Consider the following 27,488-nt stretch of genomic DNA (forward strand, 5'->3'; position numbering starts at 1 on the left):
CTACACAGCATAATTTTGGTTGTCTCCAATCTGTGGTATGAAGAAATGTTAAAAGAAACTTGACTAAAACAATAAAAATTGCAAAACAGGCCAGTGTATGCGTCTGGTCCAACTTGGAGAACTAAAATGGATGTTCACATGGCCATGCATTATTGAGAAGCTAAACATTTGCCTCAAGTAGTCAAACTGCATAGTGCAGTTCCAAAGCGATGAAGAATGCACAGTTAACCTGATAGAATTTCCTCCCATGAGCCCATTGCATGTAAAATGTTTTCACATTGCACCATTTTACTTTGATATCAAACAAAGCAAAGACATCCTACTGAGACCTAATTTTAAAGCGAACCGTGAACTTGTTCAGTCCCACGCTCATTCTGTGACCTCAACTTGTAAGCTTCAATTTTGTCTCGCTCTCTGTATTCAGTGGTTTTGGGTTGCCTCGAACATCACATCCAAAAACTAAAGGGGTGGCTGACTCCTGAACCATCTATTTCAAATCACTTACAACTTGGTGATTTAAAAATAACATACAAAGAATATTTGTAATTTACATGAGGGTGTGCTCAACAAACCTGTGCAAGGAGAAGGAATGATATAATGGATGAAGGCGATAGTCCTTTGATCTGTGAAGGGAAACCAGTCTTTTTATTTCAATTCTTAGCCTGATTCCTCCAGCAATTGATGAGTGAAACCATAGTATGCCCCTGTGGCATTAATTGTTTTTAAATCACAAAGGGGAAGAAGCACTGCTATGTAATGCATTGTAATCCAAACAGTTGACAAGTTCGACATGTTTAAAATACATAGCCACGTTACCATTTGGAGCGATAAATCAACTGACTATACTGTACTGTACAATACTGTATTTTACGACTATTGCTGTTACCCAAGAGCATTTAAATGCAGGATGTTATGAAAGGGAACGAAAATGTACAGCTCGGTGAACCAGGCTTAAGCGGAACAATTTAAGATTACTAGGGTGATGGTATATATTTTTTCATTGTTGTCATGATACACTGTTGATTTACGAATTTGTGCTTGCATGTAATTATGCAATCATATGTAATTTTGTGCATCTGCCTATATGCATGTGTGTGTTCCAATTGAGAGATAAGCATCCAGCACTCCTGCATTGCTCCCAGGGTTATAATCAGGCTTCTAAATTAATCTGGTGACACTCTAAAGTTACTAGCCAATCAGATTTTCCACAAGCAATTTTTTTTTTTTTTTTAGTTTAGCTCTGCTGTTTTTATCTTCCTCCCGCACACAATCTCTGTTCGTTTCTCACTCTGGTTGTCTGGTTGCACCCTAGACTGTAGCATGAATTACCGGCATTTGCCCACTCAATGGCCGTATAAAGCGTCATTACATAGCTTTACAGCTATATATATGCTATATGTATAGTATATATAGATTTATTTATTTATATATATATATATATATATATATATATATATATATATATATATATATATATATATATATATATATATATATATATATATATATATGCTATCTCTCTCTCTCTATATATATGTATATATATATATATATATATATATATATATATATATACATATATATATATATTTATATATATTTATACGCCCATTGAGTGTGCAAATGCCGGTAGTGCATGCATGCTACAGTTTATATATATATATATATATATATATATATATATATATATATATATATATATATATACTTTTGCTAAGATACCTTTCCTCTCTGCTTTTTGCTATCCATACTTCTTCGACATCAAATTAAACATTAGAAAAGAGCCCACAGTGACCAAGACTATAAATTGCAGGTAATAATACAGGGGCTGTGACTGTCTGTAAAATGGATTGCTCTCATTATGAGTGTGCTATGCACAAGCAGGCTGTGATTGAAAATGTTTGATTCATGCTTGGCAGACTTGTAAATGAGTTTGTTTGAAATGGAGGGAGCTGATTGCTGCTGTGATTGTATTGTTACATTTGTGTTAGTATGTGCAATTATGGGTGATGATGGAATTTCATGAATGACAGTGAATGTCAATTATTTTGTTGAGGTTATCGATTGGTTGCATGTATTCCGTTTTGCTGGGTTGCTGTTCATCATTAGCAGTTTGTTTTTGGCAGATGTCTTATGGCTATTGACACAAATCAGGGAATTATGCTGGATGTGCATCATATGGAGACACGTGAGTTCATCTAAAATTAGTAACAAGATTCTACAAGACTGTATTTATGATACAGTATCTCAGAGAAAACAGCAATGGAGAGCTATGTGCATAGTATATGTTTTACTAAATCAACAGTTTTCATGATCTGTCAATTTCCTCTGAATACCGAATCTAGATTAATTGCACTGAAATTTAATAACATATTCATGGGTTTTATAGGATGCTGAATAGGATTGACAGTGTTTGCAGTTTATTTTAGCAGTATTGGGGTTATTATATAACCATGATCATAATTTATTTCACTATGTTCCTGATATGAAATCATGATGCTGTTTCATCTCTTAATTCGCAGCATCACGTGTTTGCCTTACATTTGTGTTTTTTAGTCAAGAGTTTAATCGAAATGACCTCACGGTAAAAATTAATTCTGTAATTAATAATAAATCAAGTATGCTTGAGCTCAAAAAGTTCCATAAAGTTGCCACTTCTGGAACTGAAATGGAAGGTTGGGAAAGTTACATTTATTGCAACCAAACTTGGGTTCCCCTCAACAGCAAACGTACTCTATTATGTAATCATAATATCATCTCATTACTACTGCTCTACAATTAATAGAGTTACTTACATGGAATATCCTAACATTAGTAAAAATTCAGATCGTTTGTCAAAATGCCACCCATAATGTGGTCTTCCATTCCACTTTTTCACAAGATGCATTTCTCTAATCTTTTTTGGCCTCTACTTATATATACCAAGATTATCCGTGCTGTACATTTTCTGAAATATATTTGGCAGAACAAATGGAATTATTTGTTTTTCATTCATATAATCTTTTAGTGACAAATATTTTAAATGAACGTTTTGTGTCGCACGGTTTAAGGCACAATCTCACCAAGGCTTCTGTATTTCACTTTTTGTAGTGTTTTACCTCTGTTGACCGCATGAATTGGGTCCAACAAAGGCTGTGAAACAGCATTTTTTTAGTTTTTATTTGCTCCTAGCTTCAAAATCTGGTTATATGACTAAACAACTTGACTTCCTTAAAATCTATTCTGGCCACAGTAAAGAATGATGTACAGAGTTTATGTAATATGAATTGATATTGTGTCAAGTTCTACAACACATCTCAACACATCGTGCTTTCAAGTAAGGGGAATTTAAAGGTTGTTATGTTTGAATATTTTCAGCCTGTGGAATATCAGATGTTCTCACATCAAAGGTGATTTTTGAGAGCATGAAAATGAGAGCTCACAGTAAATGTGAGACTTTATCTGTGATGTTGAATAAGTCCAGTAATGCGTGAAGAGTACTGGAAGAGGCTAGAAACTTGTGAAGAATATCAGATTTTTCCTCCCTTTGGTTTGTAGAAAACATATGCTTTATTTCTAATTGTTTGATATTGCACACCGTATTTGTTGCTCACAAACACATGCCTCTCTTTCTGTATTGCACATTTCCATGAAAGTTGGGCTTACTTAATGTCTTGTATTTCAAAGAAGAAAAAATAAATACATTTAAGTATTCTACAACTATAGAACAGAGGTGAGTACTGGTTGTGGGCCCATGTCAGTATCAGACGTGGCAAGACAAACCTCACAGGAAACACAGTGAGCCACTGTCCCTGTTCTGGCAAGCTACTTTGATGTTACCTAAGAGATGCAAAGACACATTTCAAAAAGTAGCCCAGAACGTAATAATTGAGCTTTTGCGCCTGTAAACATAGCACAGATGAGACAAAACTGAAGCTTTTGGGCAATCCTAAGGACATTTTCTCATGAGCTTTTTTGTTGTGTCAATATGTATACTATATATACAGCACTCACAAAAAGTTTGGGATATTCGGCGTTCAGATGACATTTCAAGATGACCCTAAAAATGCGCTGTTGCTTCTAACCTTTCTATCTCAAAACCTTTGAGGCACACGTCCAACCGCTCAGTATTTCGGTAGTTTTTGCACAACTTCTCCTCTAACAAGGAGCTGAAAGGCAAAATTCACAACAGCTGTTTGATCCATATATTGACCAGTACATTTCCTGGTTCAATTTGAGTTAGTAATAGTCTGACTGATGTCTGTTTGACATTATGAGACCAATACAGCACCTAAGCATTGATCACACACACCCCTGCCCCCATTCTAATTGATTTATTGTGAGGATAAGCGGTTTGGATAATGGATGGATGGATGTAAATACTAGAAATCTTAGTCAAATAAACATTTTTTTCTTAGTTTTCATATCTTAAAATAAGAATTCATTAAATTATTATGAAACTACCATAATTCAAATATACACATTTGAACTTTTTTTTCCTTTTACTTATCTCTGAACCATGTGAATATCTGCACTGGGTTTGCAGGATACTGATCCATGCAAAAACCAAAAGAACTGCCAAAAGACCTGTAAGGAAAATGTAGGGGGAAAGTTGAAAAGCTATCCAAATATTAGAAAATGCCAATCGATAGAGTTGAAATGCTGATCAACAGGTGGGTCAGGTAGACCAACAAAGACCACAACTACCAAGAATATTGTTTGGGATGCAAAGAAAAGCAACAAACAACTTCAGCTGAATAACAGGCTTTTCTGGAAAAAAAAAATGTTTTGCCTTATCAGACACTTTTTTTAAGAACAATACACATCTTACAAATTCTGGTAGGGTATGCAAAGCTGAGCTTTTTTAATTGAATTGAATACAGTTTGAAAAGAATTTGCAAATCATTGTATTCTGTTTTTATTTACGCTTTACACAACGTCCTTCATTGGAATTAAGGTTTGTATTAGACATGTGATCCGTGGGGAGCAAATACAAAATAAAAATGGCCAATTTGAAAAGATAACAACCCCAAGACTAAAATAATCATATATATGTTAAATAGCCTAAATAAAATGTTTTTTTATGTTGCAGATGTCCACATTGATCCACAGTGATATAACTGTCGTGCATGCGTGAGTGTGAGTCAAATATCAACTTTTCCTCCTCAACTAATGCCAAAGCGTTGGCACCCAGGGAACTTAACGCAAGCCGAGAATAACAAATTAGGCTGAACTGCAATGAGCTCATTCTAAACTGCCCACATTGTGTTGGCTAAAATGAAAACGTTTTTCTAACTTGTCAATGTTCAGCAGGTCCTCTCATTTCTCATTGTTCGTGATTCGGCCTTGTCTTTCTGACCTCTTTGCTTGTGCTCTTTGTTTAGGCTTTCATCGCAATGAAGACATGAAGGCCATTGATGTGCTTCCCATTCTCAAGGAGAAGGTGGCCTTTCTCTCAGGTCAGACGCTTACATCAGATTATCATAGCAAACAAAAGTAGAACTGTGCTGCTTATGTGCTTTTGTGTCTTTTCTTATAATGTACTCCAGAAGTAACTGTTTTATGCAAATGAGTCACTTCTAAACCCTCCCCCGTCCTGTCAGGCCAATATCAAGTGTGTTTTTGTTACCTTGGCAACCGAGGGTGGAACTAGGGAGTGGGATGAGTCGAATGGCTACAGATAACCCAAAATGGGAAGAAAAAAAAAAGTGTCAGAGTAAGAAAAGAGCAAACGCATTCAAAGATCTATTGTTTATTTTTTCCCCACTACCTGTGGTAGCACTTCATAGCTAAGTCGCTGAATTATGCTTATTATGAGTTAGTGTGCATATACGTGCATGTGAAGCTAGCAGTGGTGAGACTATTAAGGCTTAGAATTGTATTGAGGCACTACTTTGGTACTGAGCCTAAATAGTTTGGTGTAAAGAAGAAAAACATGACATCACCAATGGGAACTTGAGGTAGATCCATGCAGACCTTGGCTGTGGCACAATGCCTTCAGGCAAAAGTATTCTGCTCTGTCCAGCACTGGAATCAAAACAACATTTCTGAAGATTTCCCACTGCATTCAAATTTACGTAATTAACTGATTAATAGATTGATAATGTCCCCTATAGCTGATCAAGGACATGTCCCATCCAGAATGTATTTCAGATCTGGCATTTGATCCCTCCCTCCTGAACTATGCGCAGGAGGCCGAGACAGACGAGGAGGTCCTGTTCTCACTTTCCCAGCACGGAGCAACCATGATAGAATACGAGCAGAAGATCTGCGCAGGCTCGTCGCCTACCTGGCCACTATCCCCAGGCAAGAATCACGCAAAGCATGTGTGTCCGCATACAGTGCACATGCAACATCAAACAAACATTTAACCTGGTCCCTGGTTGATAAATGCTCTAAACCAGCATTCGAATGAACAAAAGTGGTTGATTGCATTCACAGTGACAATAAAAATGTACATTTTGAGGAGATGTACGTTAGCATTCTTTTGGGCTTACACACAAGAAAAACAAAATAGAAATAGTCAACAAAATAGTGATTCTAGCTATACATACTGTCTAATTGGTCTTTGCTTACTTTCTTTGAGTTGACATGCTTTAGATTGTTTTGCTGGCCATTTCCTGTAACTCTGTGGGGTTTAGAAAGGGAGGTATTCTTTCATATGATTAAGTCAAAGTGAATGTCGGATCATTTTGTATTTATCCCATTTAACCCATTGTCTTAGTGAGTGGGTTTCGGTTCATGAGTTTTTTTCCACTTGTTCTCCCTCTCTCTCTCTCTCTCTCTCTCTCTCTCTCTCTCTCTCTCTCTCTCTCTCTCTCTCTCTCTCTCTTTCTCTTTCTCTTTCTCTTTCTCTCTCTCTCTCTCTCTCTCCCTCTCTGTCTCTCTCTTTCTCTCTCTCTCTCCCTGTCTGTCTCTCTCTCTCTCTCTCTCTCTCTCTCTCTGTCTGTCTCTCCCTCCCTCCCGCTATCCCTCCCCTCTTTTTTCTATCAAGCCCTTTGGCGGCTGTGGATCTGTTTTCATAGTGAGGTCACAACGAGTTAGAGCAGGAGGCCCTGTGTCTGTTTTGCTATCCTAACTGGACAGATTCTGATTTAAACCTTTTAACAGAGAGAAACTACCTTTTATGGACTTATAAGGCAGTGGGACCCATGGTAAGCAGTGGTGGAAACGGAATGCTCAACTGTTGCTTTGGGATCTTTTGACTCCATTTACATTGAGTGATCTTTAGCAATAGAGCGTTGCCTTTTGTTTTCCTATTGAGGTACTACCATGTGGCACGATTCTTCAGAAATGGTTTTATGAAAATGTTACATTATTTCTTATTGTGCGATCTGTCCTGCAGTGAGGAGGTGGTCAGACATGGCTTCACAGTCATCGTGGACATGCGTGGCTCCAAATGGGACAGCATCAAGCCTCTGCTGAAAATCCTTCAGGAGTCCTTCCCTTCCTGCATCCACGTCGCTCTCATCATCAAGCCAGATAACTTCTGGCAGAAGCAGAGGACCAACTTTGGCAGCTCCAAGTTTGAGTTTGAGGTAGGGGTTATACATGACTGTTTGACTGTTTGGCAAATGCACAAGTACTTTACTTGACTCGGTCGGATTTAGTAAATTACACATATACGTTGTATACATTGTATTATTATTGACTTAAACGCTTTTCTTTTAGGAAAGTTAGTTACATAAAGCTATCGGTCCTATTTTATCAGTGCTAATTGCATTGCTGCTGAGTGACAGTGGCACTGTTCTGTCCCATGTGGTCATGTGAGGCTGGTATATTTAGTCCTGACCCAGTTACTATGGAAACTGGATATATAGGACACCATGATGCATTTCACCCTAGCGGTGATTTGGGCTAGGACAAGCTACTTGTTGTTTAAAACTAGCATCTAAGTTTAAGTTGGCATAGAACAAGTAGTATTAACCCCCTCATCATTTATATTACGTCTAAGTATAAAGTAAAAAATGTCTAAATATCTAAGTATCAAATCTAAGTATGGAAGTGTGTGCCACATTTTAAGATGCTTGAAATGACTTAATACACAAATGTGCTTTTTCAAAAATCAGAAGGAATTGTCTAATTTATGCCTGAACAAAAATAGTAAATGTTTAAATAAAAGTTATCTCATCAGCTGCTATTCTCATTTAAAATTGATGCATACAAAATTGAGACGAAACGGGGCATTTTTTGTGCATTTTCGTCAGTTATCAACAGTATGCTATTAATTCTTAGTTTCTTCCTCTCTATCCCTCTGTCTAATTAACGATAACAATGTCTGGTCCATGAAGTGACTGGAATGTTTTTACACCTGTCCAAACAGTAGATGTGAAAATCCACACACAGCTCTACATTCTTTGTGGTAGTTAAGTTTAACTGTGGGAAATATTTTGACATATTAGTGGTTTGTTTTTTTGAGTTATGATCAAGATGATGACTGCTGTCCTTTTGACCTTCATTCTGTTTCTGTCTGCTTTGTGACACCAACAGACAGTAATGGTCTCCTTAGAGGGTTTATCCAAAATTGTGGACCCGTCGCAGCTGACAGCCGACTTCGATGGCAGCTTAGAGTACAATCATGATGAGTGGATTGAGGTTTGGCTGCTTCCTTGAACCGAAAACCAGCATTTAGTTCGCGCAAATACTCTGAGCGTAGATTTAAACGCGCTCAACGTATATTTCCAGTTTGGAAAATGTTTTCATTTTTACATAGGTGCGGCTCTCATTTGAGACCTTTGCCAGCGATGCAGCACGAGCTTTGGCACGCCTGGAAGAGCTGCAGGAAACTCTGTCCCAGAGAGATCTCCCGCGGGACCTGGAGGGGTCTCGGCGGCTCATGGAGGAACATGCGGCACTGAAGAAAAGGGCTACTAAAGCCTCAGTGGAGGAGTTGGACACGCAGGGACGCAGGCTGCTGCAAAGACTACAATCCCAAACTATTGGAAGCGGGACTGGTGGCGAAAGCGTGTATGGGAACCGAATCGGCGGTGCCAGTGGGGAATCCAATGATCACCACCATGGCTTCTACACGCATGCAGATGCTCACAACCTTGGAGCTAAAGTGACTACTTTATTGGATAAGCTTCACGGGACACGGCAGAACCTGCAACAATTGTGGCACATGAGGAAGCTGAAACTGGACCAGTGTTTCCAGCTGCGTCTTTTCGAACAGGATGCAGAAAAGGTAGAATGCTTTTCTGTACTTTTGAATTTGATGATACATCTTTACTGTTTGTATCGGTCATGAGATCAGTCAAATTATCGCCAAAACATCCTGTGATTTAGGTGGTTTAGGTCCTAAACAGGGAGATCATCTAATGTCTAATACAGGGTTCTTGAAGACATTTCATGACCTCTACACATTTAAGTCAGTTGAACAATATTGACACACATGCTGGTTAAATAAGAAGGATACATTTGTTGATAGTAGAAAGGTATTGGTTCCCTTATAGTGGCCCGTGCAGACAGAAGAGAAAATACAATAATGTTTTTGATCACCGTAGATACTGACAACAATATGGGTATGAGCAAGCCCGGAGTGGCCAATCAGGAACACGGGAAATTTCCTGGTGGGTGACGCTGGTTTATGGCCTGATAGAGGCCGCTATTCTAATCTGTGAAGCCAATTCTTACAGTCAAAAGCGTCAACAATTTAATACAGAACTAGAAACAACACCACTGTAACTATGGCTATGTTCGCACTGGAGCTCAATTCCATTTTTTTTTTTCGTCCATATGTGACACATATCAGATTTCTTTATGCAGTTTGAACAGTAGACTTCCAATTTTTTCAAATCCAACCTGGGCCTCTTTTGTATGTGGATATAAATCGGATATGTATGTGATGCATCTGCAGTATGATTGCACATCCGCACACATCCGACCTATACGTCATCAAAAGCCCAGTAGGCGCTCTGCACAGGTGGAAGAGAGTGCTCGGGAGACTACCTACATTGTCCGTGAATTTGCAAAGTTGTTTTGAGTAACAGGTGTTCCCTTTACATTTTACTTAAATGTAATCCCACTTGAAACATGAAGCATAAAGTGGGCATTTGTGGTGATAGTATTAATTCAGCCAAGCAGACTGTTCATTTATTACGTGCGGCAATGACATGACATCATTCATATCCCCAAAATATTTCTACCTCTTCCCGCCTCGCTAATGTCATTTTTCAGTGCGTGTCACTCGACTTCGTGCTTTGTGCGCATGTGTTGTGTTCACATTCGAAGTCACATTTGTTTTTGTAAAGAACGAGTACAAAAAAAGATCAGATTTACTAAAATAACACATTCAACACAGTCATAAGTTTTAATTGTAATGGCAACAAAGCACGCTGGGAATGCCACTTCTCTAATGGCACCTTGTGAAGCGCAGATGACAAAACTACCGGGTCCTAATCCTGTAGAAAAAGCCACAAAGTGATTTATTTAGAGCTAGTGTTAAGATAAATATTGTATGTTAATCTTTATTGTTTAAGTGTCTTAACCATTGACTCATTTGCATACATTGTATAATGATGCGTGATAAGTTTAGTTTATGTAATTTGTGCATGCTTAGTGGCACGTGTGACGCAATGAAATGTGTGAGGGTAGCGCGCACGTCAGTTTGTCCAGTGGTGTGCGTCATTGGCCAGCAAGTCACGCCAATCAAATTCACATGCATGCAAACACATTTTTCAAATTAGCCATAGTCTGTTATCACCACAGTATTTTGTTATGAGTGTTTTATGTGACATCCTTTGCCGCACCTGTTGCTGTGTGCCAATCGTGAAGCTAGCGTCATTCTGCTACCCGAAGAGCTGTGAATTGGTTTCAAATAAGAGCACTTACAGAAAGTGTCGTGTAAGACGCCTAAATGTTGCTGACATAACAGAGTTAAATCTGCTTTAAGTGTAAAGTGTCTTATCCCATGTGTACACTTGCCCATTGGTGCCTTTTTGTCCTTTTTAACTATTTACATACTGACTCAGATAAACATTAACTGTGATCTTGTAAGCTCATTGAGTTGTAGTTTTATTATATAGCGTTGTCAACTAAAGTGGAACGATCTTAGCCATGAAACTCCAGGGCTGAGAATGAGTCCCATGCCGGCCCTGGGTATGAGCATGTGTGGAAAAACTCTGGAAAATGTGTGTGATTGCATGTTTTTCATCAGTATTCCGTGAGAGCTGAGTGGCATGTGCAGAGTTGATAAATGCAGCTATAAGCGCTGTGCAGAGCTGTGGGCAAACGCAGAGGCCTGCTGTGAAACGTCTCAGGGCTGTAATTTAACACACATTTCCATACACCAAGCATGTCAGCAGGGAGGGAGCCACTGACACCGATGTAAGGTTGGAAGTATGGTGGACACTGTGCATATAAGATTTGTCAAGCACTTGGATAAAATGCTTTACAATACTTGAAATAACAATACCAATTTGTTTTTAAAGTGCCAGACATTTTCAGACCCTCTTTTACCCTAATGTTTGAAAAACCTTGAAAACCTTGCGGTGAATGAGTTAAATAACAGCAATGCGAGTAAATACAGTATTTCTGGCTTGGTAAATAGAGAAAAGTAAAATAGAAACATGCATACATCTGCACATACAGCTCAACTTGTGTTTTTGTTCTGCCCTTTGTATTACAAAATCATCTCTTAAGTTCTAATGTAAAATAATAATTTGGAGTATGCATACATCTGTGCAAATATTTACTTAAAGGGAAGTCAACCCAAGAAAAATCTTGGGCAATTTGTTCTAAGCGCCTTCACTAGTCTAAACATGGAATTCTGGTTAATATTGCGTCTGTGGGGTATGAGTTAAGCAGCAAAACCCACCCGTTTTTAGCCATCTCAGGGGGCGGCCATTTTGTCACTTCTGTCAACTGAAAATGACATCACAGTTGCTCAGAGCTCAGGTAACAATCAATCACGGCTCACCTGTTTCCTGAAGCTGAGCCATGATTGGCTATTGGTTCATCTTAAGATCGTGCAGTTGTAGCTAACGTTGTGTCAATTTTTGTACAATTTGTGCATCGTCTCATTATGCTCCTGGTATCATTGATTGTTACCTATAATCTTCCGTAAACCATCTCATCTGGCCACATACTGTATGGTTCATTGTCTCGCCTAACTGGTTTCTTGTTGCCCTTTTCTGCGCGTAGATGTTCGACTGGATCATGCACAACAAGGGGCTTTTCCTCACCAGCTACACAGAAATTGGGGGAAACCACCAGCATGCTGTCGAACTGCAGACCCAGCACAACCACTTTGCAATGAACTGCATGGTAAGACGCTGCCTGTAATGTGCAAATGTACACACACACACACACACACACACACACGCACTGAAGAGCTGCAATCGCCAGCTATCATCATTACTGTCATTCACAGTAACGAGTAACACTCCGCGCTCACACACGCACACACACACACACACACACCCTCCTCTTCTCAGTCTTTCTTCCAAACCCTTCCCCTCTCTTTGGCTGTGACTTGCCACTGTGTCTGTCCTATTATTCAGCTGTTTGCCACTCAGCCCCGCTCTGCCATATCTTATCACAGCTCTGTCCCCATAATTGACCCATATTGCCTCCCTGCCCCTCCCAAAAGCTGTGTGCTGCTCTCTGCTGCCCCCTTTGCAGGAGCCAGCAAAGCGCCTCTCCTAACTACTCGAGGATATTAGACTGTATTGACCCTGCGGTCCAATACTGTTCTGCTCTGCTTGTTCACATCAAAAAATTTCAGAGCCTAATGGATTTCCTTAGTGAAAGCACAGAGTGTAAAATCAATGTTTGACCATGTATTTCGTGCAATCTCATCTATGTGTTTTAATGTTGCTCACATATTGAACCTCGCTTTGACAGATACAGCTGTAAACCAAGATGTAATTTGTTAATATCATAGGCCACACATTAGGTACCACTTCACTAATTCATCTACGATGCATCCATGATATCAAATTCAATTCAAGAGCAGCATTCTCAAATCACACTGGTAGGCTTTGATTTGAAATTGTCGCCATCAAAAGTAAACAACACAGTTAAATTGCTTATTTTGGATTTGATCTATTCAACAGTTTATGTGCATACATGTGTGTGCGTGTGAAAAGCACAAGTCACTCAAGATGTTAATTTTTTTCATTCTAAAATGTGTATCTCCTTCAAATCTGAAGTGTTGAAAGGTTGCTTAAAATATAATCTATTAACAATTCATCACTAGGCAGAGCATCTCCACTCTTAATTGTACAGTCACTCACTTGCCTGTTCTAATGAATTCGGCAGTCAAGCTGATTTGCGTTGGGGTACATTATGCTGCTCTATAACAGTGCATTTGCAGTCCTTTTGAGAGGTAGTACTTTTGAAACCACGCTTGTATCGAATCACATTTTAAATGTGCGGCTAAACCGAAATTTGTGACTTGATAATCTAACCACTGGATTGATTGAAGGCTATTGCTAATGGCCCAGGGGCAAGCAACACCGCGGAAACCCTCCTGCTCAACTATGACTGGCGGTAGGTACCAAAGCCAGTGAGCGATGTCAGCTTGAGCCCTGTCCAGCAAAACTGCCCAAAGCCAGTTGTGTTAACACTATGGGTCAGAATGCGCCAATCGCTCCTGAGGCAACAGGAGTACAAAAGACAGATGGGCTTGCACTATGAACGTGTTCATATAAGAACAAAACACACACACACACAGGCTCGTTCAAAGTGACCACCCATTCTTCCACAGGAAGCCTCGTTTCCCTTTCCTGTTGCCTCCATGACTGAATGGAAACAGCGGGTGAAAGAACAATGTGTGAGCAAGTGGGGTTTTTTTTCATGCTGGAACTAAAGTAAAACAATAATGAAATTACTGATGTTTTACCGTTAACACTTAGCATGTGTCTTTTATGGCACACTAATGATTTGTCAATGAGCCGAACAGATATGCAGCAAATATCTTTCGAATTTCGCACATTTCAGTTCAACTAAAAACAGTTATAAACGTTGCCTCTGGCACATTATTAGACAAACCGTGGGGAAGCAAAACACACAGCGGTAGAAATTGTTAATGAATTGAATGTTTGAAGGGGAAGTCAACACAAACATATTTTTCAACATAATGTTCTATGCAAGCCCAATAGTTGAAAAAAAAAAGCATTCTGATAAATATTGCGTTTGTGGAATATGAGTTAAGCAGCAAAATCTAGCCATCTCAGGGGGTGGACATTTTGTCACTTCGGTCAACTGAAATTACATCACGGTTGGTCAGGGCTCACGTAATGACCAATCACGGCTCATTTGTTTTCTGAATCTGAGCATGATTGGTCTTTATCTGAGCCCTGAGCAACTGCGATGTCATTTTCAGTCGACAGAAGTGACACAATGGCTGCCCCCATTAGATGGCTAGATTTTGCCGCTTAACTCATATTCCACAAATGCAATATTAATCAGAATGCCTTGTTTCAACTAGTGGGCCTACATAGAACATTTTCTTGAAAAAAATATGTTTGGGTTGACTTGACTTGACCCCTTTAACGCTATGGAGGAAGACTTTGACAATGTTGTGTAACTGAAATAGATTTTATGAGATAAATCTATCTCTTATAGCTACAAAAGATTTATGTTAATGAATTGAATGTTTGAAGGGGAAGTCAACACAAACATATTTTTCTTGTGAAAATAAGGACTATATTATTTTCCAACTGGACAATTCTTCAGCTCCATGCTTTTCCTTGGACATGCGTAAAAAAAGACTCCACAAACACGGTGGAAGTGATATGATGAGTATTGTATACAGTATGTAAAAATTATCTTTTTTTTAAATGTTTTTATCAATTGCAGTGCATTAGCAAAACCAACAAAAAAAACAACTAAATTCTCATGAGGACATGTTCCACAAAATCCCCTTTTGGATCGCCCCATTCCTAATTACATCATAAGTTTGCCTCATAATGTTAATAAACTATCTATGGTATCTGTTCACGTGAATGTTTTGCCCTGTGTGTCCAGTTCTGTAGTTCAATTACAAAGCAAGCAATTTTGCTTTCTGAATGCCCCGTTGTTTTTACCTTCCTGCATTTCCCGCTTTGACTTGACCCCTGCCCTCAGCAGGTTTAAATTAGTAATACCGGCTCCCTCTCCCAAGCCCACCCTTCTTTCGATCCATCAGTTTCAGATTAAGCCTTTACCGCCGGCTGCTTTCTAGTTGTTCAGCCTCTGTTATTTAATCTCATTCATAATGTCTTACAGATGGTTCAAAAGGCCTTCAGGTGCATTGGTTGCAACTTGGTAACTCTATGCCCCTGTTCCTCTCTTTATGTCGACAGTATATGCTTGTGTCCAATGCCTGTCCCTTGTTTTCCTCACTGAGAATCCCAAATTCCCTGCAGTATTATACCTTCAAGCCATTCATAAAAATCGCTTCTCCTGGGATGTTTGATTTGTAAAATTGTATAATAGGATTAAAGTTCCTCTATGCACTGCTGTTCTTTTGTGCTCTTTACCGTCTGCTGTGCGTTTGAGGACTGTTGGACTCCTCAAGTGCTCATGTGAGCTTAAGCTTTAAGCACACGGCTGCTTCACAACATCAGGCTGAGTGCAGCACTGCTGATAGCCAGTGTCTAGACTCGTCTTGGCTGTAAATCTGTCATGCATAACATCGCATTTTGTCCTAATATCAGAAAATCAATTCCAATGCCTTTCGGTTAAGAACAGAGCACATCACTGATCCCGAATGGCTTTATAGTTTTGATGAAATCTCATCATTCAGAATGCAGAAACCACCCTGTGTCTCTTTTGGGGCTGTTGTTAATATTTAGTTAATCTTCCCCTCCCATTGTGATCAAGACAAGAAAAGTAAGAAGCCTAATAGGCGCCGGGAGCAGTAATTGAATAGAATAACAGACTGTTAGCAGTGTGTTAATTAGTGTTCGCTGATCTGTGCCTATCTACACACAACAGCTTGAAGCCCAGCTCTTAAAAAAAGAAAAGACGTTTGTGGGGCAAATCTTTTTTTTTTTTCCTTATTACTCACATGGGGGTATGTCTCCCATGTGAATTACTTTAAAATGTCCACAAATGTTATGTGTGCAAACGTGCGTGGAAAAGTAGTGACTTTTACTCCGTCTTGTATTGCTTGCGCTGTGAGATTACAATTGTGGCTTGCAAAATAAATGCCACATACTTTAGGGCTTCCACATCCCTTGGATGCATGACTTTCTTGAAAATGCTTGAATGTCAAGCATGCATTTCAAATGTTAAGTGATAATTAAGGACTATAATAACACATTTGCATTAACGTGTATAAAAGTCTTTTTCCTTCTTGTTTATTTTATAGTAGTTTGTATATTTCATAAAATACTTTAGACATAGAAATTAGAAATGTAGCATTCACAGCTGCACGATGCTTGACAAATTTGACGTTTTATTTGGAAAGTTCTGTAAAGTATTCCAATTTTACCTAAAAAAAAAAAAAAAAAAACTAACAGTACGCCAAAATATACATTGTTTATCAGAAGCACAACAGCACTTGAGCTGGTAGGCATGGTTCAACTGGACCAGATAAACAAACGTGACAGGACTCAGTTTGTGCTGATAGCAGCTGTTGTTTGTATTTTACTTACATGGTCTTGATTGTGCAGGGTTTTAATCAAACAGCAGTAGCACTCTATGTTGCGCCATCTGCTTTCCATCGTGAGAGGTCATTGATTCCGAATAAGAATACCATCAAAAAGAATTTTACTACATAATGATTCCCATCAATTTGAAAAATGAAAGTCATCTCAAGGTTTGCTTTGTTATGTATTTTCTGTCTCTCCATGTTCACAGAATGTGTATGTGAACATCAATCGGATTATGTCAGTAGGGAACCGGCTCCTGGAATCAGGCCACTACGCCTCCCAGCAGATCCAGCAGATTTCAGGCCAGTTGGAGCAGGAGTGGAAGGCCTTTGCTGCAGCACTGGACGAACGTAGCACCCTACTGGAGATGTCTGCCAGCTTCCACCAGAAAGCTGACCAGGTATACACATGCGCCCAGACACGCACACACACGTACACCCAGTAAAAAGTGTGTTTGTTGTCTTCTCAGTACATGAGTAAAGTGGAGCCATGGTGCAAGGCATGTGGTGAAGGAGAATTGCCTTCGGAACTCCAGGACTTGGAAGACACAATCCACCGCCATCAGGGCCTATATGAGCACATTACCACTGCGTACTCTGAGGTGAGTACACAATATTCAGTCCCACCTGACTTAGCTCATAAATTGCAAACAGACATACTATGTAGGCTACAATTGGCACTAAGGCTAGCATATATCCGACATTGACGTCATCCGGAGCCCAAAATGCGCAGGGAAAGTGCTGGCAGCGCGGAGGTCGAATCTGCAAAGTTGTTTTGAGTGTAATGACTTTATATTTTACTTTAATTTAATCCCACTTCAAACATGAAGCATAAAGTGGACATTTATGGTGATAGTAGTAATTCAGCCACGGTTCAGATCGATTCATTTTTTACGCACGGTTATGACGTGATGTCATCTTTAGTGACGTCTCCATGAAATGAGATTGAAAAGCCTCGCCTCATTATTTCCCCCAAATGCTGTATTTCTACCTCCTACCAAATCACTCCACTGCAATGCCCCGACTTGCTGCACCACATTTACTTCCGTAAACACTACGTCGTGAGTAACGTCATCTCTTCTGTGCATACGGGTCACTTTGGCGACGCATATGTTCACGCACCTGACAAACCGAGGTCGCATTTGCAATGCAATATGAACGCTTACACAAAAAATCGAATTGTTAAAAAAATGGATTTAAAAAAAAAAAATCTGAATTGAGCATTAAGACCGGCGGTGTGAACCTAATCTAACCTAACCTCTCGATCCATCAGTTTCAGATTAAGCCTTTACCGCCTGATGCTTTCTAGTCGTCCATCCTAACTGAAATCAAACTCAACTATAATAATGTGTGGCTGGCTGAAATAATCATAGTTAATCAATAGCAGAGACAACAGTATGATAGTATGTTAATTATTGTTGTATTATAAACAATGCTCACTCATTAGTTACATGAGAAAATTACATGGAGTGTGATAAAAATCAAAGGGAAAATCTCTCATTTCAGTTCTACAGCAGCGAATACAACAACCAGCTACATACTGTCACAATCATACAATTGTTAAATACTGATAAAGTCTAAATCACAAGTATCTTATTGTGGATGGTTGTTTTTGGTTGCTATAGTAGTCTCAAACAAACCAATCTCAAAATAAATGTCAACTTTACCAGGTGAGCCAAGATGGGAAGTCTCTCTTGGACAAACTACAGCGACCTTTGACCCCAGGGAGCACAGATTCCTTGATGGCATCAGCGAACTACTCCAAGGCGGTCCACCACGTCCTGGACATTATCCATGAGGTGCTCCATCATCAGAGGCAGCTGGAGAACATTTGGCAGCATCGCAAAGTTCGCCTTCACCAACGTTTGCAGCTGTGTGTTTTCCAGCAGGACGTACAGCAAGTAAGCAACACTCACATTATTATGGAAACGCAGCAATTTATAATTGATGAGTTGCTGTATTACTGGTAACGGTGAGCATTTCAACACCGGAGTGCAGAGTGCATGATGTGGAAGACATCAAATAATCAGCATCAAGCTCCTCCAAAGACTTATGTGCTTCCGCCTGGGTTTTTAAAGAGGAATTATCCGGCTACTGAGCGAATCGCCATGAGACAGTCTCAATGGCGAAGCTCTTAGATCAAAACTACTGAGTTGGTGTACGGCACCTTCTCTCTTTTCTACCCTTCGGGCATGAACTCTTCTGCGGCTCGCTACCCCCTCACACTCTCATCCTCAATCGCTTTCATGCAGCATCTCAATGAATCTGGATTGCACGTCTTCTATCCTGCCTGCTTCTATTCTGCCACGTCTCTTTCCTGCCTCTCATCACCCATCGCTCTTGGTAGTGGTTTCCATGGCGATGCCGTTTGCTGCCTCATAGTGTGCGGAGGGCATTGTGAAATGTCTATTATGAAAACATTGCCCGAGACTTTAAAATAAGCATGACACTTCCTATCATCAGCTCGTGTGCACATCAGCCCATGTGTAGCAATGTGTTCTATCATCTTTAAAGTTGGTAAACGCACATGTGAATTTGATGTGGAAACGTTGATGTCACATTGCTGTATGTTTCTTTAAAGAAAAGCATACTCATTTCAACAGGGATTAATGCATAAGAAGGAAAAGAAAAGGAAGCAGGAGCAAGCACAGGGCATACAGTTGATGACGTAAATCCTTGTAATTTAATGGCTTGCAGCTACGTTACAGTCAGTTGCACCACCTACTGGATTTAAAACTGTACTGCATTATTAATACATAGTTTTTAGAATCCGTTTTGCAGATTCAAATGAAATGTATGTCCACTGTGTGTGTTTCAAGGTGCTAGACTGGATAGAAAACCATGGTGAGGCTTTCCTCAGTAAGCACACTGGCGTCGGCAAGTCTTTGCACAGAGCACGAGCACTGCAGAAGAGACATGAGGACTTTGAAGAGGTTGCGCAGGTGAGCTTGACAAGTCCAAGTTAAAATATCCATTTATTTTTCTCTCTGTATATTTATGTATCTCTATATCTTTCTATTCAAATGAAACTATTGTTAGAGTAACACCTTGTCAGAAACGCTGCGATGAATATCATTTCTTTTTAAGTTTTTCCAGACAGTCAAGTGCATGGGTGATTGTCCACAATTTTCATGTTACAGAACACCTACACTAATGCTGACAAACTGCTCGAGGCAGCAGAGCAGTTGGCTCAGACCGGAGAATGTGACCCAGAGGAAATTTACCAGGCTGCCCACCAGCTTGAAGATCGCATCCAGGACTTTGTGCGACGTGTCGAACAACGCAAAGTTCTGCTGGATATGTCGGTTTCCTTCCACACGCACGTCAAAGAGGTGTGTCCTGTTCTCACTTTTTCTTCTCACAGCACCTAATTTAAACCCGTTCATGGCCAATCATCCATTTCCTCATGTGTGTCACGGGTCAGCTGGAGTCTATCCCAGCTGACTGTGCGTGAGGTGGGGTTTCCCCTGACTGATTGCCAACAAACATTCACATTCAACACCGAGGTATAATCAGAGTCTTCGGTTAACCTAACATGTTTTGAAATGTCGGAGGAAGCCAAAGTACAAGAGTCAAACCCAGAACCTCAGAAATGTGAGGCATACGTACGACCCACTAAGCTCGCGGTGCTGCCCCCCGTCAAGTGTTAAACGCTAAACAGTCTAATAGCATTGCCATTTCTCACTGGATTCAAGCCCAATCAAGAACGAAATGTGGGGCTCTTCGGCGTAGGCTAATATTTTGTATACTGTGCATGGTTTCAAACGTACATTCATGGACAGAAAAGCAATAACGATGAAAATATCGATCATATGACTCTCCATCCATCTCCAACCATGCTATCAGAAGTCAGACCTCTGTATTTAGAATTGCTGGGATGCTATATGGTGTAATAATCACACAAGTTCATTTTTTAGCACACAGTAATTGCAAATCAGTGTTTTCTCGTAAAAAAAAAAAAAAACAACAAAAAACTGTGGTAGTATGGTATTTTTTCCTTATCTAGGTCCAAGAATATGTCTAGCATCTATTTTTACTGTTATTGTAAGCATGCTCTAAATTTGTGCTGTAATTTTATTTGCTAGTTAGTAGTCAAGCTTTCAGGAGGAAAGTTCCTTTTCTGATTCAGGCTGCCTCCTCCAGTGGTTGTTATAATGATGTGTATCACACATTTAAGTGCCCAAATTAACCTTTTCACACTGACAAAGCACCCTGCTCTGCATGTGTTAACACTAGACGCTGTTTACATAAACCTATGAAGACAGACAAAATCACAGTGTTATTAATGAAGCTAGTCTTTAATGTCCATATGGACTAATCACCTTCATCCCATCTGTCAGCTCACACCAGTGCAGGTCGGAGTGTTTGTGCATGTGTGTGGCTACGTGCAAATGTCTGTTGGTGTGCATAGGTGAATGATTCCAATTTCCAACTAGCTCGCAGATGTTGGATGCTGTTCAGTAAATGCAAACAAATACAGTTGGAATCAAGCGCACATAACAATTTATGACAGAAAAAAACACATCCAGCCATTCGTTTTCTGTACCGTTTGTCATCATTATTGTCATTTGTGACCCGCAGCCTATCCCAGGTGACTCAAAGTACACATCGGCGTGTGAGTTGAATTTCCCCTCGAGGGACTTGCAATTAGGAAAATAAAGTGACTGAATGTTCCAAATATTGTTGAAAAAGTGTAGTGTGTTATTCTGCAAATGGAGAAAGTAAAACAGATACTTATACTTACATTTCTGACTCTATCAGAGATAGACTGTATTAATGTAACTCATGGTTTTAGTCAATAGCAGCTGCTAAAATTAGTTATCTAAAAGCAGCTGTTTACTGCTGCAATATGCGATTTACATAATAGTTGACTAATTGCAACTACAACTGATGATTAGTCAACTAGCAAAATAATAGTTTGTGGCAGCCCTAGTCTATAGTACTAGGTACTGAGAAGTTGTCATATTTCCTTTACATTTAGCTTTATAGTAGGTGCAAAATATTCTTAACAGCTCTCAGTGTGATGCAGATTGACAGCAAATATCAATCAAAAAAATACTAATCTTGTTTTAATAAGGGGAGTTTTTCTATTTGTTCTATCTCCTATATTGGTTCCCATTAGATTATGAAAATGTAATCGGTATTGAGACCAGTGGGTGTATTTAGTTGCCCACAAGAATGTGTGTCCAAATGCCAAGTAATATATGCAGCATGTTCCTCAGGGGGTGGCAGCAAAGGTTGACGAGATTTTGAGAAGGCATTGTGGGTGTTAGACGAGCAGCGGGTGCCGGCCAGGATGTCTTTGCCAGAGCTTTAATGTGCCCAGCCAAATCACCCAGATGGCTAATCTGTTACAAAGATGACCACTGACAAAACACCAGAGTGAAGCAGAACTGGTGGGATTTAGATCCTCCTCTTCTATCTTCTGTGTGTACATTTGGCAGCTTCTGTCCCTTTGTACATGTGTTCCCCCCTCCAGCATGTTTATACTGACACTCCCACAATATAAACGGTGTATTGTGTACATATTGTACAATCTGGTTCTGGTTTTATTCACACTTGATTTTGCAAAGCCATCTCCTTGTGTGTTGATGGCGATGCATTTTAACTGGCTTGACTTTCTTGTTAGCTGTGGACATGGTTGGAAGAGCTTCAGAAGGAACTGCTGGATGATGTATACGCAGAGTCCGTGGAGGCGGTGCAGGATTTGATCAAACGTTTTGGTCAGCAACAGCAGACCACCCTGCAAGCGACTGTCAATGTCATCAAGGAAGGTGAAGACCTCATACAACAGCTCAGGTCAGCATCACTCTCATAAGACACTATAATATCAATATCATGTATTTTCTTCTTGCAAATGAATTTTATTTTTGAGGGGCACTTGATTTCACAATCACCGCGAATCAGCGTTATCGAATAAAAAAAGTTGTCTAAAATAGTCTATCTTTATGTTAGCAGGATAAACTTTTGATTGAAAGTCACTGCAGTATTAAATAAAATTTTGGTCACCATATTTTTTTTTTTCTCTTTTTAGGGGAAATCAACCCAAACACATTTTTTTTCCCAACAGGGCCACTAGTTGAAACACGGCATTCGGATTAATATTGCTTTTGTGAAATCTGAGTTAAGCAGCAAAATCCGCCCCTTTTTTTAGCCATCTCAGGGGGTGGGCATTTTGTCACTTCTGTCGACTGAAAATGACATCGCAACTGCTCAGAGCTCAAACAACGACCAGTCACCTGCCTGAAGAGATTTTGGCCCACTCTTCACGAGTTTACTGTGCACTGTAAAAATATTAAACTGATCCATCTGAACCTCAAAACTAAACATGAATATCCTTATAAATACTAAATATTGTGCTAGTTGTGTTCATTTCTGCTCTTATTGAACAATATTACAATAACAATATTCCAACAGTGAGTTGTAATAACAATACTTGGCCACATCCGAAGTTCTTGTCTTCACTGCAGTTGTGTTCACAGAGACTCTGCCATCTCAAGCAACAAGACGCCCCACAACAGCTCCATGGCGCACATCGAGAGCGTGCTGCAACAGCTGGATGAGGCCCAGGGCCAGATGGAGGAGCTTTTCCAAGAGAGGAAGATCAAACTGGAACTCTTTCTCCAGCTTCGCATCTTTGAGAGGGATGCCATAGATGTGAGGAGCCCTATGATGACATTTGAGTTATTTCACTTCACCCTTAGCCGCTCTAATGAACACAAGAAAAACCAAATAAATGGATGAAACGAAAAAATACTATTAGAATTATGCACTCCTTAAAATATCCAAATCCCACTGTTTTAATTTCCCTTTGTTATTTTACCATGCAGCTAAATATTCAACATCCTGCTGTGAGAGGCCATTATTTAGCTGTTTGGGGGATAACTGAGCTTTTAATGTCGCCTTTTACTCACAAAATGTAATTAGAACTCACACAAAAAAGTTAAACATTTACATTACTGTACGTACTGTACATGAATAACTGAAACCACTAGCGTGACGAATTCCTGAAAATGTTGCATCCCTGACACTCACTGCACATTGAGGATACGCTTCAAATGTGAGATTCTGCCTTGAAAGTGACGCCTCATGATACTGGTACATTTGCAAGCTGTTAGGTTTAGATGGTTGGAAAACATTTTGAATGTATCTTTTATATGTGTCACGTTGGAAGTTAGGCAAGATGATGAGGCGTGAAGACCTAATAGCACAATGACAAGCAACATATCTAGGATTTAATGAACAGCAAAACTCTCTGACAAGGACTCAGCACAAAGTGGGAGACTATAAATAGACTCAGACTAATTGATAAAACAGATGATTGGCTGACTTAAAGGGAAGTCAACCAAAACATATATTTTTTTCAAGAATATGTTCTATTCAAGCCTACTAGTTGAAACAAGGCATCCTGATAAATATTGCGTTTGTGGAATAAGAGTTAGTTAATCCACCCGTTTTTAGCCATTTCTGGGGACGGCCATTTTGTCACTTCTGTCGACTGAAAATGACATCACAACTGCTCAGGGCTCAGGTAACGACCATTCACTACTGACCTGTTTTCTGATGCTGAGCCGTGATTGGTCATTACTTGAGCCCTGAGCAGTTGTGATGTCATTTTGAATCGACAGAAGTGGCAAAATGGCCGCCCCCAGAGATATTCCACTCATATTCCACAAACACAGCATTAATCAGAATGCCGTGTGTTTCTTAACAATGGGGGACTCAACGCAAAGTCCAAGAGGAAAACCAAAATATCGATTGACCTTTTTGTTAAGACCACAAGATGAGATAAATCTCAGCTCATAGGATGGAGGCAACGCTGCAAATCACTCAATCCAAAATCACACAAGGGATTAATCTAGCAAAGATCCAGGGCACGGTGATGGGTGTGGGAGGTATTTAGTTTTCAACCCCACCCCGCAAACACACAAGGACACTCCCTCCTGCGTCAAATGGGGGTGTGCCTGAGGTGAGGTGAGACATGCGTTACCTCATGGAGGTTTCTCCTTAGATGATTCCCTCACGTTGCAGTGGAAAAAAAAGAGGCTAAGGACGTTTATCTCCTCTCTCGATTAGACTTTATAGCACTGAGAGCAAAGATGATCTTTTTACCCGCTGAGGGTGTTTTACTCAACTGTATGCGGAGAGGGAGGAAGATTGCAGATGATTGTTTGGTAAGTTTCTCCTCGGTTGTAATGTTATGGGTTTTGGGTTTTGTACTCAGAGTCCAGCTCATGTCCCAAATAAATTGATGCTTAAAAGCCTGCAGCAATGCCAAAGACACAACTTTGTTGGAGTCTATTTATAGTTTGGAAAAAGGGATTATAATATTTAAATTCATTAGTTTTACCAGCACAGTTGCTTTTGCTGTACACATAAACAGAAAAACAAAACTCAAAAACATAACTGATTCATGAGTTTTGGTTCAAAGTACAGTGAACCCCCGCTATTTGCGGGGGATAAGGAACCGGGCCAGCCCACGGATAGCGACAATCCATGAATGTTGACGACCATTGAAATGCATTGGGGAAAAAACAAAAATAGATGATTTTTCAACCCCCAAAATTTCATGAATTACTGAGAAACTGGGTGAAAAAAATTAAACACAAAAAATAGTAAACAAAAAAATATTGGATTTTTTTTTTTTAATTACTTTATATCATCGCTGTCCTGTGGAAAAACATGTATGTCCAATTTTGGATTTTTTAAAAGGTGGAAACACCATTCACGTAAAAATAAGAAAGATGAAAATGGACATAAGTGTTTTTCACAGGACAGCGACGATATGCAAATCTGTGGGTGCCCAAAAAAAGGCATGTACATTACTGGTATTTATACTTTGTGCTTCGTGTATTATTAGGCTAAAAATATAGTAACTAGAGCACACAAGAACAGTACAGTACAATTTTTTTTTTAATTACCGTTTTGCTTGCAGTTTATTATCAGCTCTTGTCTGTAAATTAGAGGGCGTTTAAATGTGCCTCATATTCAACTGCTCTAACACAATAACTGCAAAATCAGTTTTTCAGCAGTGGTAGAGGTCTTAAGATATCCATGTCTGAATGATCTCAGAGTCAGGACAGCTGCAAAAGCATCTTCCATTCATTTACACACACTGATCAAGTTTTACTGTGGTTCAGAGTTACCTAACCTATGAAAGTGTACAAACTGACGAGCAAACGTTTTGACTTAGTTGGACCAGAGCCCAATTAAAACATGCATCTGCTTGCGGCCAAGGTGTCCATTGTGCCATGAGTCAGCGTGGTGGTTGTTCAGGACAAGCACTAACATCTCAGTACATCGGCTTTACAGGCCGTAAATCAGAGTGAGACGCTATCCCTCATTACGGCAGATGTTCTACTTTATGGGGTTACAATGGCTGTCTGGAGTTAGGTTCAATGTTGTTCTTCAAAACAGGAGCACTGTTGCGATTGGGATAGCTGTGTGTGCGCGTGTGTGTGTGTGTGTGTGCATGCAATAGAGAGACTATTTAAAGTTGGTGCTTGTTAAAATATTTTGTAATGGGAAGCTTTTGTCTCTGAATTTAACGTGTCCAGACATGTAGCCTTATTCAAGCCGTTTATAAGGCAGCAATTGATCGGTCTATACAATTATTACTGTGCATTACGAAAGATGTTAACTTTTGTGATTCAAACATATTATGATTTAGTTGTAATGCCATAGCAGTATTGTATTTCTTTTTTTTAAATATGTTTCATTATCATTATTTCTCTCTGCTTCAATATTAGGTTTTTAAAAAGATTATTCTACTTCGGTTCCCAGCCTGATGAAGAGCTGCTTTGCACAGCCTTTATTTGCTTTCCTTTTCCCACCTTAGATCATCTCTGACCTGGAGTCATGGAACGAGGAACTGACACAGCAGATGAGTGACTTTGACACCGAGGACCTGACGCTGGCTGAGCAGAGGCTTCAGCATCACGCAGACAAGGCACTCACCATGAACAACCTCACCTTTGACGTTATCCATCAAGGCCAGGAGCTGCTCCAGTACGTCACCGAGGTCCAAGCATCAGGTGAGTGAAGGATATAAAAAAGCAAAGCATCCGAAGTGCCCGTCACCAAGGCAGCTAACTCCAGTGATGGGAAAATGAAGCTTCATGAAGCACTTGTGATATTTTCTACTCCTCCAGATGGTGCTATTGGTTTGAAGGTAAAGGCTAGTACAATGGAGTTTTATTAAATTTCCACAGCATCTTTAAACCAGGAGTGCCTTCTAGAGGAGTCCTATATTTGTGATAAGTGTAATACGTGCACAACTGGTGATATGCGGATTCACTCTAGTGGTACACAAGAGTTACTGAACTAAATGTTCCAACTGTACATGATGTTGTATGTTATGTGGCTTGAAAAATAAATCCAGTGCAGTACATTTTTAAGCCAAATTCAGCTGGTTTAAACTAAGCCTGTGCAATTGATGGAAATTCAATTACAATTACGATTATTGCACTCCACGATTACAAAATTGGCATAATCGTAAAAAATGACTATTAATATGCATTTATATCCAACGCACTATGTTTGTTTACACACAGGGAAATCCTACTTGAATTTATACATCCGCACCTTTTATTTTGTAATAACTAATTTTAGAAATTTTGTTTGGAACTTACATAATTATAGTGTTTCAAAGAAATGTATTTGTGTTTACCGGTATATGTTTTTAACATTTAAACATTTTCTTGTTTTGTACCAAAAAATAAATGATCGTTTGAATAATCGTGATTTCACTTATAATTGTCATTCATATTTTTTTCATAATCGAGCGGCCATAGTTCTAACTTTAAAGTATAATATATTAAGCCCAATACATTTTCATTTAATCTTTTAGAGCTACTTTTTTCCATCATTTATTTCATTTAGTTTTATTTATCCTTCATGTGAAATACATTTGAATTGAATTAATCATTAT

General features: G+C 39.5%; 1 protein-coding gene across 6 annotated transcripts in view; it reads left to right on the forward strand.

Annotated features, from left to right (window-relative positions):
* triob (trio Rho guanine nucleotide exchange factor b) overlaps positions 1 to 27,488 on the forward strand; it is a 107,791-nt gene that overhangs the window by 36,607 nt on the left and 43,696 nt on the right. For 3 of the 6 annotated variants that reach the window (XM_086037243.1, XM_086037248.1, XM_086037245.1), the window contains exons 3-16: positions 5,364 to 5,438; positions 6,171 to 6,285; positions 7,325 to 7,517; positions 8,470 to 8,574; positions 8,693 to 9,163; positions 12,121 to 12,243; positions 16,768 to 16,959; positions 17,029 to 17,160; positions 18,229 to 18,459; positions 19,378 to 19,500; positions 19,699 to 19,890; positions 22,188 to 22,357; positions 23,029 to 23,215; positions 26,397 to 26,592. In XM_086037243.1, coding sequence (XP_085893369.1) covers positions 5,364 to 5,438; positions 6,171 to 6,285; positions 7,325 to 7,517; positions 8,470 to 8,574; positions 8,693 to 9,163; positions 12,121 to 12,243; positions 16,768 to 16,959; positions 17,029 to 17,160; positions 18,229 to 18,459; positions 19,378 to 19,500; positions 19,699 to 19,890; positions 22,188 to 22,357; positions 23,029 to 23,215; positions 26,397 to 26,592 — 2,505 coding nt within the window. The remainder of the gene's footprint in view (positions 1 to 5,363; positions 5,439 to 6,170; positions 6,286 to 7,324; positions 7,518 to 8,469; positions 8,575 to 8,692; positions 9,164 to 12,120; positions 12,244 to 16,767; positions 16,960 to 17,028; positions 17,161 to 18,228; positions 18,460 to 19,377; positions 19,501 to 19,698; positions 19,891 to 22,187; positions 22,358 to 23,028; positions 23,216 to 26,396; positions 26,593 to 27,488) is intronic. The other 3 variants (XM_086037244.1, XM_086037247.1, XM_086037249.1) reach the window with 1 other exon arrangement.

This window comes from Filicampus tigris, chromosome 8, assembly GCF_054856515.1.
Source record: "Filicampus tigris isolate MCC_2025a chromosome 8, RoL_Ftig_1.0, whole genome shotgun sequence".
NCBI lineage: Eukaryota > Metazoa > Chordata > Actinopteri > Syngnathiformes > Syngnathidae > Filicampus > Filicampus tigris.